Below are 12,723 nucleotides of genomic sequence, written 5' to 3'. Positions count from 1 at the left end.
CACACAATTTATGTAGTATACTTGAAGCTCCTTCTTAAAACAGAGTAGAAGAGATAATGACAAATTTTGTGTATGTCTTCTCTTGTTCAGAGCATCCTAAGATAGTAGCGAGTCCTTACCAAGCAACTTGTAGATGAGAGTGAGGAGGAAGGAAAGGCACAAATCTAGCCAGAAGCAGAAGAAAAGTCAGTGTGAGAGGAAGTTTCCGTTGTCTCCAAAGAGCTGGAGTTCCAAAAGAACACTTTTGGCTACTTGAACCTCATGCAGAGTCAGCTGAAACATTCTGTTTCAAGAATTTGATTGCCTCAAGTATCTGCTGTCTCTTGGAAGACAATTAAAGAGGCTGTGCCTGAGGACTAATATGTTATTCCTTTTCCTCCAGGCCATAACAAGAAAATTTATTAACAACTTCAAATAAATAACATTTTTTGGTAGTGCTTTCATGTAAACAGCATATTTACAACAAAGGACTTTCAGATATACTTAAGGCTATACAGAATTTGTGATTGAATATGTGACGGCTGCATCATTTGCCTTTGTATGCTGTAGTCATTTACATACTATATCTAACGTTACTTTAAAGAACTTCGATAAAATACGGAGCTTGGTAGATGAGGTCTGAAAACTGCTGTATGAATTCAAGCTTGTTCTCATCTGCATGGTGGATTCTTCTTCATGTTTGTAAATGTTAATGTTGTTTTGCACTTTCCTGCTAGTATGCACAATCTACAGCCTACTGTTGCCCAGGACAAACACAACTCGGTTGATTTAGATTCACAGCTACAAGAGCAGGAGCGCATCATTACCATATCATACGCTTTGGCTTCTGAAGCCTCTCAGAGGAGCAAGGAGGTAGCAGGTAATACTTAGTTATTTACAAAATAACAGCTATTTCTTACCAGCTTCTAAAGTTGTGTGGGGTTGTTGCTGAACTCCTGGCATAAGAGAGAGTTTTAGACGTTCAGATTCAAAATAGTGAAAAGTGTGTATAGATAAGAAATTGGCTGGATGATCCCACTCAAAGAGTTGTGGTCAACGGCTCCATGTCTAAGTGGAGAATGGTGACGCGTGGCATTCCTCAGGGGTCGGTACTGGGACCGGCGCTGTTCAACATCTTTGTCAGCGACATGGACAGTGGGATCGAGTGCACCCTCAGCAAGTTTGCCAACGACACCAAGCTGTGTGGTGTGGTCAACACGCTGGAGGGAAGGGATGCCATCCAGAGGGACCTTGACAGGCTGGAGAGGTGGGCCTGTGCAAACTGCATGAAGTTCAACAAGGCCAAGCACAAGGTCCTGCACGTGGGTTGGGGCAATCCCAAGCAGAACTATAGGCTGGGCGAGGAATGGATTGAAAGCAGCCCCGAGGAGAAGGACTTGGGGGTATTGATTGATGAGAAGCTCAACATGAGCCGGCAGTGTGCGCTTGCAGCCCAGAAAGCCAACCGTGTCCTGGGCTGCATCAAAAGAGGTGTGACCAGCAGGTCGAGGGAGGTGATCCTGCCCCTCTACTCTATTCTTGTGAGACCCCACCTGGAGTACTGCGTCCAGCTCTGGGGGCCCCAGTACAGGAGAGACATGGAGCTGTTGGAGGGAGTCCAGAGGAGGGCCACGAAGCTGATCAGAGGGCTGGAGCACCTCTCCTACAAGGACAGGTTGAGGGAGTTGGGATTGTTCAGCCTGGAGAAAAGGCAGCTCTGGGGAGATCTAATTGGGGCTTACCAGTACCTGAAGGGGGCCTACAGGAGAGCTGGTGAGGGACTGTTTATGAGGGAGTGTAGTGACAGGACAAGGGGTAATGGGTTTAAGCTGAAGGAGGGTCGATTTAGACGAGATGTTAGAAGGAAATTCTTTACTGTTAAGAGGCCCTGGAACAGTTTGCCCAGAGAGGTTGTGGATGCCCCATCCCTGGAAGTGTTTAAGATGAGGTTGGATGAGGCTTTGGGCAAGGTGGTCTAGTGGAGGGTGTCCCTGCCCATGGCAGGGGGTTTGGAACTAGATGATCTTTGAGGTCCCTTCCAACCCAAACCATTCTATGATTCTGTGATAACAAATTTAGAGAGACTAAAGGTTTACGTTGAGTATTTGGCGTTCAATGGACAGGGTGAAGGGGACAAAATAGTAAGTTCACAGCTTGGAAACTTGCTCTTACGAAAAGTACTAAAAATTTAACATATTCATTGAATTCCCTATAATTATATTAAATGAGGTATTTCTATATTCATTTTTAAAAAGTGAATTGATCTGAGACTTAAAAAAATCAAGACAAAGGGATTTTAAAATTTTTTTTTAACAGAAAAATTCCCTGGTCCGGTGATTGAAATTAGAGTACAATCATTTGCAGCTTGAGCTGTACGACAACAGGCTGAAAAAGACGTAAAATGAGTATTGGCACGTTTCTGTCCGGTGACCAAGATTAGAGGTCAGAGCAAGACAGCCATGCATGAATTCTGCTTGATGCCTGGAAATTAATAGATCCTTTGCAAGACATTGCTAAAAGTGATAATTTCACTCTTGATTGCTTTATAGTTGAAATAAGTAAGAAACGTCAAGAGATTTGTATCGCACAGTAATACATGCAGTAGCTATTCTAGCAAGTATCTGACTGGCCATTTATAACTGCCACAGTTCACTGTTCCAGTGGAGAATGGAAATAATGGAAACCTCAACTATGATGGAGAAAAAATATGCGCATTTCTCATCTGAAGTTGTCAGATTAAAGTTATGGCACTTGCCACAGAAGCCCTTAAGACCTTCCCATTAAAGACAGATTATTCCAATATCCAGATGCGTAACATGCATCTATAGTAACAGACTGTTGAGTGAATGTGGCTGTATGCTCACAAATGCAGTGGCAGCTAAACCTGAGGGGAATGGGATTTTGAGGGGATGGAATACATTTTCAAGATACAAATCTTGAGACTTTGGAGAGGTTCTGTGGGTAATTTAACTGACTGGAAGGGGTAAAATGATTCACTGAGGAAGCTAGACATTATGAAAAACAAAGCAAACAAAAAAAACCCCAGAACTGTAAAATCTTGGGAGTGTTTCAGGAATAACTTTCTGGAACTTCAGGCACCTGTGGGTCAAAATGGCTTCTCCGCAGGCAGTCTGGTCCCAGTTCTGGTGACCAGGTCCTTGTAACAGGGACTCATGTGCTTTAGTTATGGAGAGGGACTTTGTCTTTCAGGAGGTATGAACCAACACAGCATTTCACCACGTGATTTCTAGATCCTTCTGGGAAAATTTAGCACCGAAGCTAAGCTCAACCAAGATGAACTCAGCCTGTACTTGAAATTATTCCTCTGTTAGTACAAGAGCAGAGTGCCTGCCATACTAAACAGTCTTCATGTGGCCAGTTAACTAACTTCTGGGTGTGCGTCAAGTTGCAGTAACTGTACAGTACTGAAAGATGTTTGATCTTTTTAGGTTATATAGTGAAGGTAGTAGCTATGTTTTCATTACTACTTTTTTGTTTATATTTTTTTTATTGTAATTATTTCAAATCTGTGATCACCACGTATTCTTCGGTATATGTAACCACAGAAATCTTCTTAATTCTTTAGTTCTCCCCAAAGAGACAATTAAAATGTGTATCAGCACTGAAATGTTTAAGTGCTGCTTGAAAAAAATTGCAGTCAGTTGCGAGATGAGTTTTAATTTAATTTTCTTTGTGAAGTATAGCAGCTAGCTCTTTTGTCTTTCAGCCACTTAAAAAACCCTAACATAGTAGCCAAGTCCTTGATTCTTTAAGGAAGCCCAAACCTTTATGTCCATGCACAGTTTTCTTGCCGCATTTGTATCTCAGGTACTCATTTCTTGTAACATGTCTTGCTTTGATTTCAATTGTTACTTCTTTCAAAACAAACACCTTTCGAGGAATTCTAAAAAAAGCCAGAGTAGTATGGTTCTGATAGAAAATATACAAACCGTAAAAGGAGTTCAGGTTTTTTACTTATGGCCTATTTTCTGTTGATCTAAAGTGATTAAAAAGAAAATCATTTGATGGCTTGCACAGCTGATTGTACATTTGCATTTAGTCTAATTTTACAGATTCTTTAACATTCTTATTTTTGTAGTTTGATTTTTAAAGTATGGGTTGTCACTAGGTTCTTGTTGACCAAGCAGACCATGTCTGAAAATCCAAAACTTAAATGTCTGGATTTTTTTTACACAGATTTGCTTATGAAAAAGACTGAAGCTTAACTTTTCCCATTTTTTGTGGGGGGAAGCAGTTATGTTAAGATGCTATGATAATATAAATCTCTTTTTAGATAAATGTGCAATTTATTTTAATCCTTGTAAAGTAGCATTTCAGAGTTCCTCTGTTTCTAGTAAGAAACCAGGCTTCTAAATTGAAATCATGCCAAGAACGTGAAAGATTAAAATCAAATGTAGGAGTATCAAGAAGTCATTTTCTAAATCCTGTGTTTTGGAAATAGGTCTACCTTTGGCCTTCCAAAATGTAAAAGTAGAATTTAAGACTGAGTTTAGATCTCTTTTAGTTTTATGATTATTGTCTTCTAATGTTATACAATTACTCCATTTTATAAACAAGCATAGTTTTAATCATTGTGTTCTTTATCCTGAAGTTTCAACCTGAGATCTGAAAATGTATTTACCGTATCATGCACTGTACTAAGCAAAATGTTATATGCATATGTAATTTTTTTGGTGATTTTACTATGTAATATTTTTGGTTTTGCTCATTGGCATATACCAAAGGGATGTTGAAAACCTGTACAACCTCACTGAAATCTTGAAATCACATTAGCAAATATAGGTGCTATTCCAGAACTGCAGTTTTAAAAGCAGGGCTGGATTAGGGTATATCGGCATTGTGTGCCTTAGTATGTTCCAGTGAAATTTCATCTTCAGATAGATTGTCCATATTCTCATCGCAACAGGAATGTTTATTTGCATAACTTATGCAACTAATAGAAAAAAACAGCAGGTAGAAATGTTGTTGTTTAAATTGTGTTCCGTGTCACTAAAATAGTGTAACACCTCATTGCATTACTAATCAGGTTTCCTATTCATGTGGTAGAAAGTTAAGGTCGCTCCGTTTATAATATGAATGTTTGATTATGCAGCCTAATTCCTGTATGTGATCCCTTCTAGCTCAGCAGGTGACCTACCCATCTAAAGCACCCTCACCTTCTGTACCACAGCCACCTCACTCCCCCTTAGGCAATGGATTTCACTACACATTTGTTTAAACACCTTAAAAGTAAGAACTAACTGCTCTTGGCACGTCTGATTTGCCATTGTACCTTTGCTGCGGCTTGCTGATTTTTAACATTTTTACTAAAGCTAAATTGGATCCAAATGAACGCATGCATCTATTTTTCAGAAACCTTTTATTCTTGTAAATATTGCTTCTAATGAGCTAACATGTGGGCTAATAACAACTGCTGTCGCTCTGCAGAAAAGAGACTTCCATAATCTCACTGTGGTGAAGGAAAACAGACATCTGTACTCTCGGTAGTATGGGGCCAGATTTTCAGCAACGGCTTGTACTCCGGTGGCTAGTATTGTGTTCTCCTGTGGCTACCATAGGGATGCACAGGTATTTTTGCCTGCGCATGGCACGTGCAGTTGCCGCACAAGAGAATCCAAAGTGCAATCAAAGTCGTATAAGCAGAGGGGTTGTTTATGGGCTGGTATCTTATACGTGAACTAACATCGGAGTCTTAATTGAGGTGACCTGAAAATTTGGCCCTTTATAACTAATTCTACAATATTGTGTTTGACTTTTTCCTGCCCTTGTTGTGTTTTTCATTGAATCGTGTTAACAGAAGACTTGATTTTTGTCTCTGATTAGGTTATTTTGCCATTTCAAGTATTAAAATTACAATAATTTCATTGTCCTTATAAAGAAATGTGTATCTTTTCCCAGTAGTATTTTCAGAGTTTTCTCTATTTGAAATAGGAAAACCTGTAAATATGATGATACTTAACTGTTAAGTGTGCCACTAGTTAAGACACTCCCTATGTTTCCATAGTTTCTTTTAAAATTATTCTCACCTTTCTGATTTCCTTTGGCCTAATTTTGTTGCTAGATGTAGGACAAAAAGATAAAACACAGAGGAAGTAGTAAAGAGCGTTGATAGAATGAATACCTCAAATAGCGTTGATTTTTAGATACTTTTGTTTTCATTGTACTAATCTGAGTCAAATATCTGTGCAAAAAATAAAAAATTAAATAAAAATGAGCATATACCAGAAAGGCCCAAACAGGCAGTGACTCGCCTTCAACAAGGCCTGTGAAAAATGACAAATTTACATTGAGAGGTATATAGACATTAGGAGCCTCTACAGAGCTTGTTGGAAATAGGTATTTGCTTTTCTGGTTCACGTTATTTTCCTGAGAACTGGATTCTACCATCTTTGCTGTGTCTGAATAGCCCTTAATTCTACTGTGATATTCAGGGATATGCTAGTTGATGATCACTGCCACTTGCGATCTTTGCCTGTGAATGGGGTACGCATGTGTGGCCTCAAGAATCCAGAAAAATAATCATACGGTCCCCGAGTATTAGACTTGAGCAGGGGCCTTGGACTAGACAACCTTCAGAGGTCCCTTCCTACCCCAATTATTCTGTGATTCCAGACTGACGTAAAGACGTGTATCACATGTCTATATAAATACGCATACATGTGTATGTATAGATATATATTTACATACATACATATATATAAAAATACACACACCCCCTACATCTTATTTAGGAAAACTATCAAGAAAATAATTGCAACAACCAGCAACATGCAGGGGACACAGGAGGTTGAGCATCAACATGCAGGGGACACAGGAGGTTGAGCATGAGTGGCATCATGAGATAATTGTTCGCTGCTTGTGTCTATATGAATTGTTCATTCCGTCAAACTGCAGAAGGCTTTAATAAAAAAAAAAAAGTTTCCTGGAAGTGCTTACTGCTTGGCAGTAGTGTACTCACTTTAATATTTAACCATGTTTTATTTTACTTCATGCTAGCCAAAGCAGTAAGTGAACACTGACGTAAGACTCAAAGCAAATCCCACCTAGTGACGCCGCGTGGAAGAAAAAGGAGATTCATTACCAGCTTTCTGTGAAGGTATTCATCAGCTGATGACATGTTCTTCTGGAAATACATTCAGAGAATAACAGGGGGATTTTCTATGAAAATGAAGAGAATTGCAAATCATTTTATTTTAACTTCAGTTTAGTTCAGACTTTTTATATGAATAAACGGCACTTTTATTAAAATACTGACTGTAAAATACTGACAATGTATTTTTAGAACAATGTATTTTAGATTTTTTTTTTTTAAATCAAGGGCTGAATTCATTTTAAGAGAAACTACTTGCATAGATGTTAAAAAATGCTGTTACTTCCCCCTCAGGCTGAGATGCACAATGTAAAGTTTCATGGAAAAAAAAGTGAATTTGAACAAATCTAGAAGCACATTCACAGGGTATGGGTAGATCTAATGCAAGTGAGAGGTTTGCCAAAAGGGTGTTTTGGATTAAATTTTTTTGTAGAGTTAATCACCCACCCTTTTGCCCATTAAATAATACACTGCAAGGAACTTTTAGCTTAAATTTCTAAATACCAGTAACCACAGCATAGCTGAAATTTCCCACGAAAGCCATAATGAAAGCCAGTTTTAACTCCCATTTCCTTTTTTGATCCCCTATGATTAACTTGCTGGTATCAGTACACGGTATGCTAGGTTGCTCTTGATGGTAGTGCTGCCCCTCAGTAACCAAAAGCTAACAAATTTTATTTTTTTGAAAGTTGAAATGTGAAAGAAGAAAACTTTTAATTAAAATATGTGAAGTAAGCAATAAAAAAATATAATAGGATGTGTAGTTTTACTAGTAAATACGTATTTTTCTTTTGATTTTTTCAATAAACATTACAATATGATGTATTGACTAGTATTTATCCTGGAAACAGCAAAGCTAATGTAATGTGGCACCTGCTAATTTCGTATCTATGTTCACCTGGTGCTTAACTTTGCCAAACTTTGAAACTCAGTGTTTTACTTATGTATAGGGCAAAGGGTGAGGTAGTTACATAAGGAGAAACTAAGATTAAATGAATTGTTGCAACTGCTTTACTTGAAAAAACCTGTGTACACATTGAATGCAAGACGCATAAAAATTTTCCAATATTCTGTAATTATTAGTTGAGTTCAGCTCTGGATGAGAAATACTTCTGCAGTATTTTATGAAACCACTAACTTCTTCATTTGCTGTATTCACGTAATAGCTACAAAACTCTTGAAATTTATTGACCTTCAAGTTTCAGACTTTAAGACAAATTATATTATATTAACACTATACTCAGACATTCTTAAAAGTATATATTTAGCTAATACAATCTATTTTACCTCAATACTGCCAGTATCAACTTCAAAACCTTTTGCCAAAATAATGATTTATTTTTGCCTTTATAAAAAGTTTTGAAAGCATAAATGAATATTTTGCAAGAAAACATTAATTTAAATAAAATGTAACGGTTTGGAAAATGGTGTATGTACAGATTAAAATATTAACATAACTGCCTCCTATTGCCTCTGTCTTGCCTGCTCTCTTATCAGCGTCCATACGGTTGAAAATCCAGAGCCGTTTGTGCCGTTATCACATTTTGCTCTTCTTTGGTTCAAATCCCACTGAAGTCCCTCAGTCTTGTGCTTATTTTGCTGGGATTTGGATCCGGTTCCCTCAACACCAAAGCTTTATTTTTCTTTTCTCTTTTTTTTTTTTAAGAAATGTTTCTTAGCATTTGATTAAATCTTTGTTCTTGACTAGAAAGATTTTTCAGCATTGTCCCCTAAACACAATGACCTACGCTACGTATCTACGAGCGAGAAAGGACAGTATGTTTGTCTGATCCAGTCTTAGCCCTTTAGTTTCTGGTGGAATAAAGTATCAAAAGTTGCTTCAATACAAACCCAACCACCTGGAACCAGGAGGCGTCACATAGTACCGTCCGTGCCGTGTGTGAATCGAGTGTTGCCCAGAGAGAGGGCTGGTGGGCAACTGGCATGAGCAGATTTCAGTAGCGGGTAACCAGCAGTGATTTACACTACAGCTGTGCCCTCCAGTGACGTCAGTTTGGTGGAGACCAGTGGAAATGTTTAATTCTTCTGAAACTTAATCTCTAGAACAAAATGTAAGGCAGCAGTTAGAAGTATTTCCGTGGCTTAGCGTTGACTCTGTGAACTTGAGAGCGAATATTTGGGAATGTGAGCACTTGACCTTCAGATGCGTGCAGCAGAAATTCAGAGCTGAGCTGCTTATGACATGCTCGTCCTGTTTCTCAGGCACACAAAGGAGCCTTTGACCACACGTTTCGTGGTTCAGTGAAACTGCATTCTTTCTCCAGAAGCTTTGTGATGCAGGAGGGAAGAGAATGTGGCCTTAATTGGCGGGTGAAGAGCACAACGCATGGGATCCTGGGCTGCAGCGCCATCGGCTCCGCATTCCGGGGAAAGGGGTGCAGGCACTTTGGCTCAGCAGGTTGTGGGAGATGTTAATTTTCTTTCCTTTCATCACACACACAAAATCTGCTCATTCAAGCTTGCATGAGAGAGAAGGATTTTGCCCTAAATTGTTATACCATTAACGGTTTTAACAAAACTAGTCTATCTAAAGATTTTGGTCTGTGTCCATAGTTAATCCCCTATTTGTGAAAAAATTATCCAGATAATTTTTCTTCCAAAACATGTTGCTGAATATGTGAAATGCTGTTCTCCGGTGACCATCTTTTTTGCAGGGATGGGTGTAGTTTTTAAATAATTAGGGCTAATTTTCATATGCATGTAGTGTTTGGTTTGGGTCGACTTCCTTTTTCAGTTCTGTTTCTTTTAATCAAAATGCTGTTTTGTAGGTGTTACCTACTAATCTCTAATACTGAGACTAGAAAAACAAGGATATCAATATCATTTTGGTCAGAAAGTGGCTTCCCCCCCCCCCCCCCCCGCCTATTAAGCAGCTTGCTTAAGTGTTTGGGATTAATTATAATTAAAGAAACAGAAACTCATTAGAAAGCAGTATTAGTTCTTCTTGCAAAGGGGCTGTTTTCTAATTAGTGTTTTGTAATGTTACAGCAAGCAAAAACTATGCAGACTGCCTTCCCTTACGCATCGGTTTTCTGTTTCTTCAACTAAAGTTATTAACGTTTTATTACACAGCTGAATTTCTAAAACTGCAGCCTGAGAGCCGTAAGTAGCACTGGTTTCACCTCTTTGAACTTGCGTAACAGCCCCCACCCCCCTTTTTTTTTTCATTACTGTTATTTTGAGTTTGTTATTTTGTTTGGGGAACACTTTGTGCATCTATATAAAGCTATTTATTTTGAAGGACTGGAGAAGTAGCAGCAGTTTGAGCCATCCGGACTGTTTTGGAACAGTTGGAAAAAAACCCTAGATAGAAAGGTTTTTCAGGAAGCAACTGTGTTAAGGGATTCTATTCTGGACAGTTGCTTATGTGTGGAACTCAAAGCTGCTGAAAGAGACCGCTAAACTGGCTATTTCAACAAAATTATGAAAGGTCAAGTGAGGTGGTGTCAGGTGCCCCGTAGCCTTTGGAGGGAGGGGGAGAAAGCAGAGCACTCCCGACGTGTTCTGGTATTGTTTACACCATTGTTTTTCCACCTGCGCCATTTACCCATCTGATTTCCAGATCTTCAAATATATGCGTACGTATTTTATACCGGCGTCTGTTCCCCTCTGTAAACCCACACATTTCCCACGTGTCTTAGCAATCAACTTTTGGGTGTTTTACGGAGGAAAGACCAGATTTACTTAGTGTCAAAACTTGGAAGATACAGAAGATGTGATCTGATGTTACCCCTCTGATTTATGTCTGTCTTTGGGTGTTTTAAAGTGTTGGTTGTGCCGCACGTGTGTCTATGTATTGCGTAGTTATAAAAAGAACAAAGCCATGCATGAGAAGAACATGAAAACCCGCTATACTTTCCACACCTAGTAAACATTCCCGGTGGTTATTTAGCTGTATTCAAAAGGCTAAGACTTAGTGCTCTACCAGCAAAAGCAACCTTTCTTCAGAGTGCAGACTACAAAGAAAGAGCACAAAAAATACACACATCACAGTGCCTGAAATTCTGTTTGAACATCTGTATTGATTGAGCCTGACCTCTTTACAGGTTTTTTTTCCCCCCATTATTTGAAAAGGTGCATCTAACTGTAGCTGAATTGAACCAACAGAGATGAACTTTCCATGAAAACTTCCCGAGATATTTCTTTAGTTCAAAGCTTTGTAATTTTAAAGAGCATTTCTAATACAAGTCTGTTGAGGTATTCTGTGCAACAACCATACTTTGAATGTTAAACTACAGGTAAACCGAAGAGGAAGGTAAAATTATAAAGCCTACCATGAAATTACTGGGAGATGGCAGAATAACTTTGAGTGCTAATTATAAAAGTAAATAAAACCAGAAGGTATTGCGTATGTGCACATTTGTGCACTGTTTACTTGTTATTTACTCGTCAGTGCTCCTGGTTGCCTTACGGAGAGCGTAAAACGGCCTCTGTCGTGGTTTTACCCCAGCCGGCAACCGAGTCCCACACAGCTGCTTGCTCACTGCCCCCCTCGAGGGGATGGGGGAGAGAAGCGGAAGGGTAAAAGTGAGAAAACCCATGGGTTGAGATAAAGACAGTTTAATAGATAAAGCAAGAGCCTTGCGCGCAAGCAAAGCAAAACAAGGAACACCTTCACCACTTCCCATGGGCAGGCAGGTGTTCAGCCATTTCCAGAAAAGCAGGGCTCCATCACGCGTAACTGTGACCTGGGAAAACAAATGCCATCACACCGAACATCCCCCCCCTTCCTTCTTCCTGCAGCTTCATATGCTGAGCATGACGTCATATGGTATGGAATATCCCTGTGGTCAGCTGTCCCGGCTGTGTCCCCTCCCAGCTCCTTGTGCACCCCCAGCCCACTCGCTGGTGGGGTGGTGTGAGGAGCAGCAAAGGCCTCGGCTCTGTGTCAGCACTGCTCAGCAGGAACGAAAACATCCCTGTGTTATCAACACTGTTTCCAGCACAAATCCAAATAACAGCCCCATACCAGCTGCTATGAAGAAAATGAACTCTATCCCAGCCAAAACCAGCACAGCTTCCAAAGAAAACGCTAACAGAATTAGCATTTTTGGAGCAGTTGTTGATGAAATAGTGTTACAAGATGTACACTTGAAGCACAATGAAGTTTTCTTGTTGCCCACTAGAAGAAGCCTTTTAGCAGGAGCGTAAGAAAGCACTAAAGGAAGGAAGAGATTAAGAACTGAAAGGTAAGTAGTGAGTTTGTAGGAAATAATGGCAGAGATGCATCTGCAAACAAGACTAAGAAAGGCTGAAGGTGAGAGCGGTTTGAAGTGAGCGGTAGCAAAAAGATTGAAGGAACTGGAATACATGGACTCAGAAGCAAAATGCCTTAAGAAATGGGACTCAGCCTAAATTGTAGAGGGGGAGGTGAGAAGAAGGAATAGCTGGCGAATGAGAAGGTAAGTCCAGTGTCCTAGGACAAAAAAATCCCTTGTGAACAGGATAAACGAGGGAGTGTTGATGGTGGCAATGGATGAAGGAGAGAATCGCTGATGACTTTAAAATAGCGTGTTGGTAACAGGACAATTGTCTTTTCTACTGGCAGCTGCTGTGCTCTGTTCTTTCATGCCAAATTGCAGTTAAGAATGGCTGCTATGAGTGAAACTCTC

At 39.6% G+C, this 12,723-nt stretch overlaps 1 protein-coding gene across 14 annotated transcripts in view; it reads left to right on the top strand.

Annotated features, from left to right (window-relative positions):
• The window catches only part of PLEKHA7 (pleckstrin homology domain containing A7), a 164,552-nt gene extending 155,994 nt beyond the window's left edge, over nucleotides 1-8,558 (top strand). For 11 of the 14 annotated variants that reach the window (XM_054827153.1, XM_054827158.1, XM_054827154.1 and 8 more), the window contains 3 exons: nucleotides 717-859; nucleotides 5,121-5,229; nucleotides 6,997-8,558. In XM_054827153.1, the coding sequence (XP_054683128.1) occupies nucleotides 717-859; nucleotides 5,121-5,218 (241 nt within the window). In that variant the 3' untranslated portion in view covers nucleotides 5,219-5,229; nucleotides 6,997-8,558. The remainder of the gene's footprint in view (nucleotides 1-716; nucleotides 860-5,120; nucleotides 5,230-6,996) is intronic. The other 3 variants (XM_054827157.1, XM_054827159.1, XM_054827156.1) reach the window with 1 other exon arrangement.
• The last annotated feature ends 4,165 nt before the right edge of the window (nucleotides 8,559-12,723 follow it).

The sequence above is a fragment of the Grus americana genome, chromosome 5, assembly GCF_028858705.1.
Source record: "Grus americana isolate bGruAme1 chromosome 5, bGruAme1.mat, whole genome shotgun sequence".
In the NCBI taxonomy this organism is placed as follows: domain Eukaryota; kingdom Metazoa; phylum Chordata; class Aves; order Gruiformes; family Gruidae; genus Grus; species Grus americana.
This window is presented reverse-complemented; position numbering and strand designations above follow the sequence as displayed.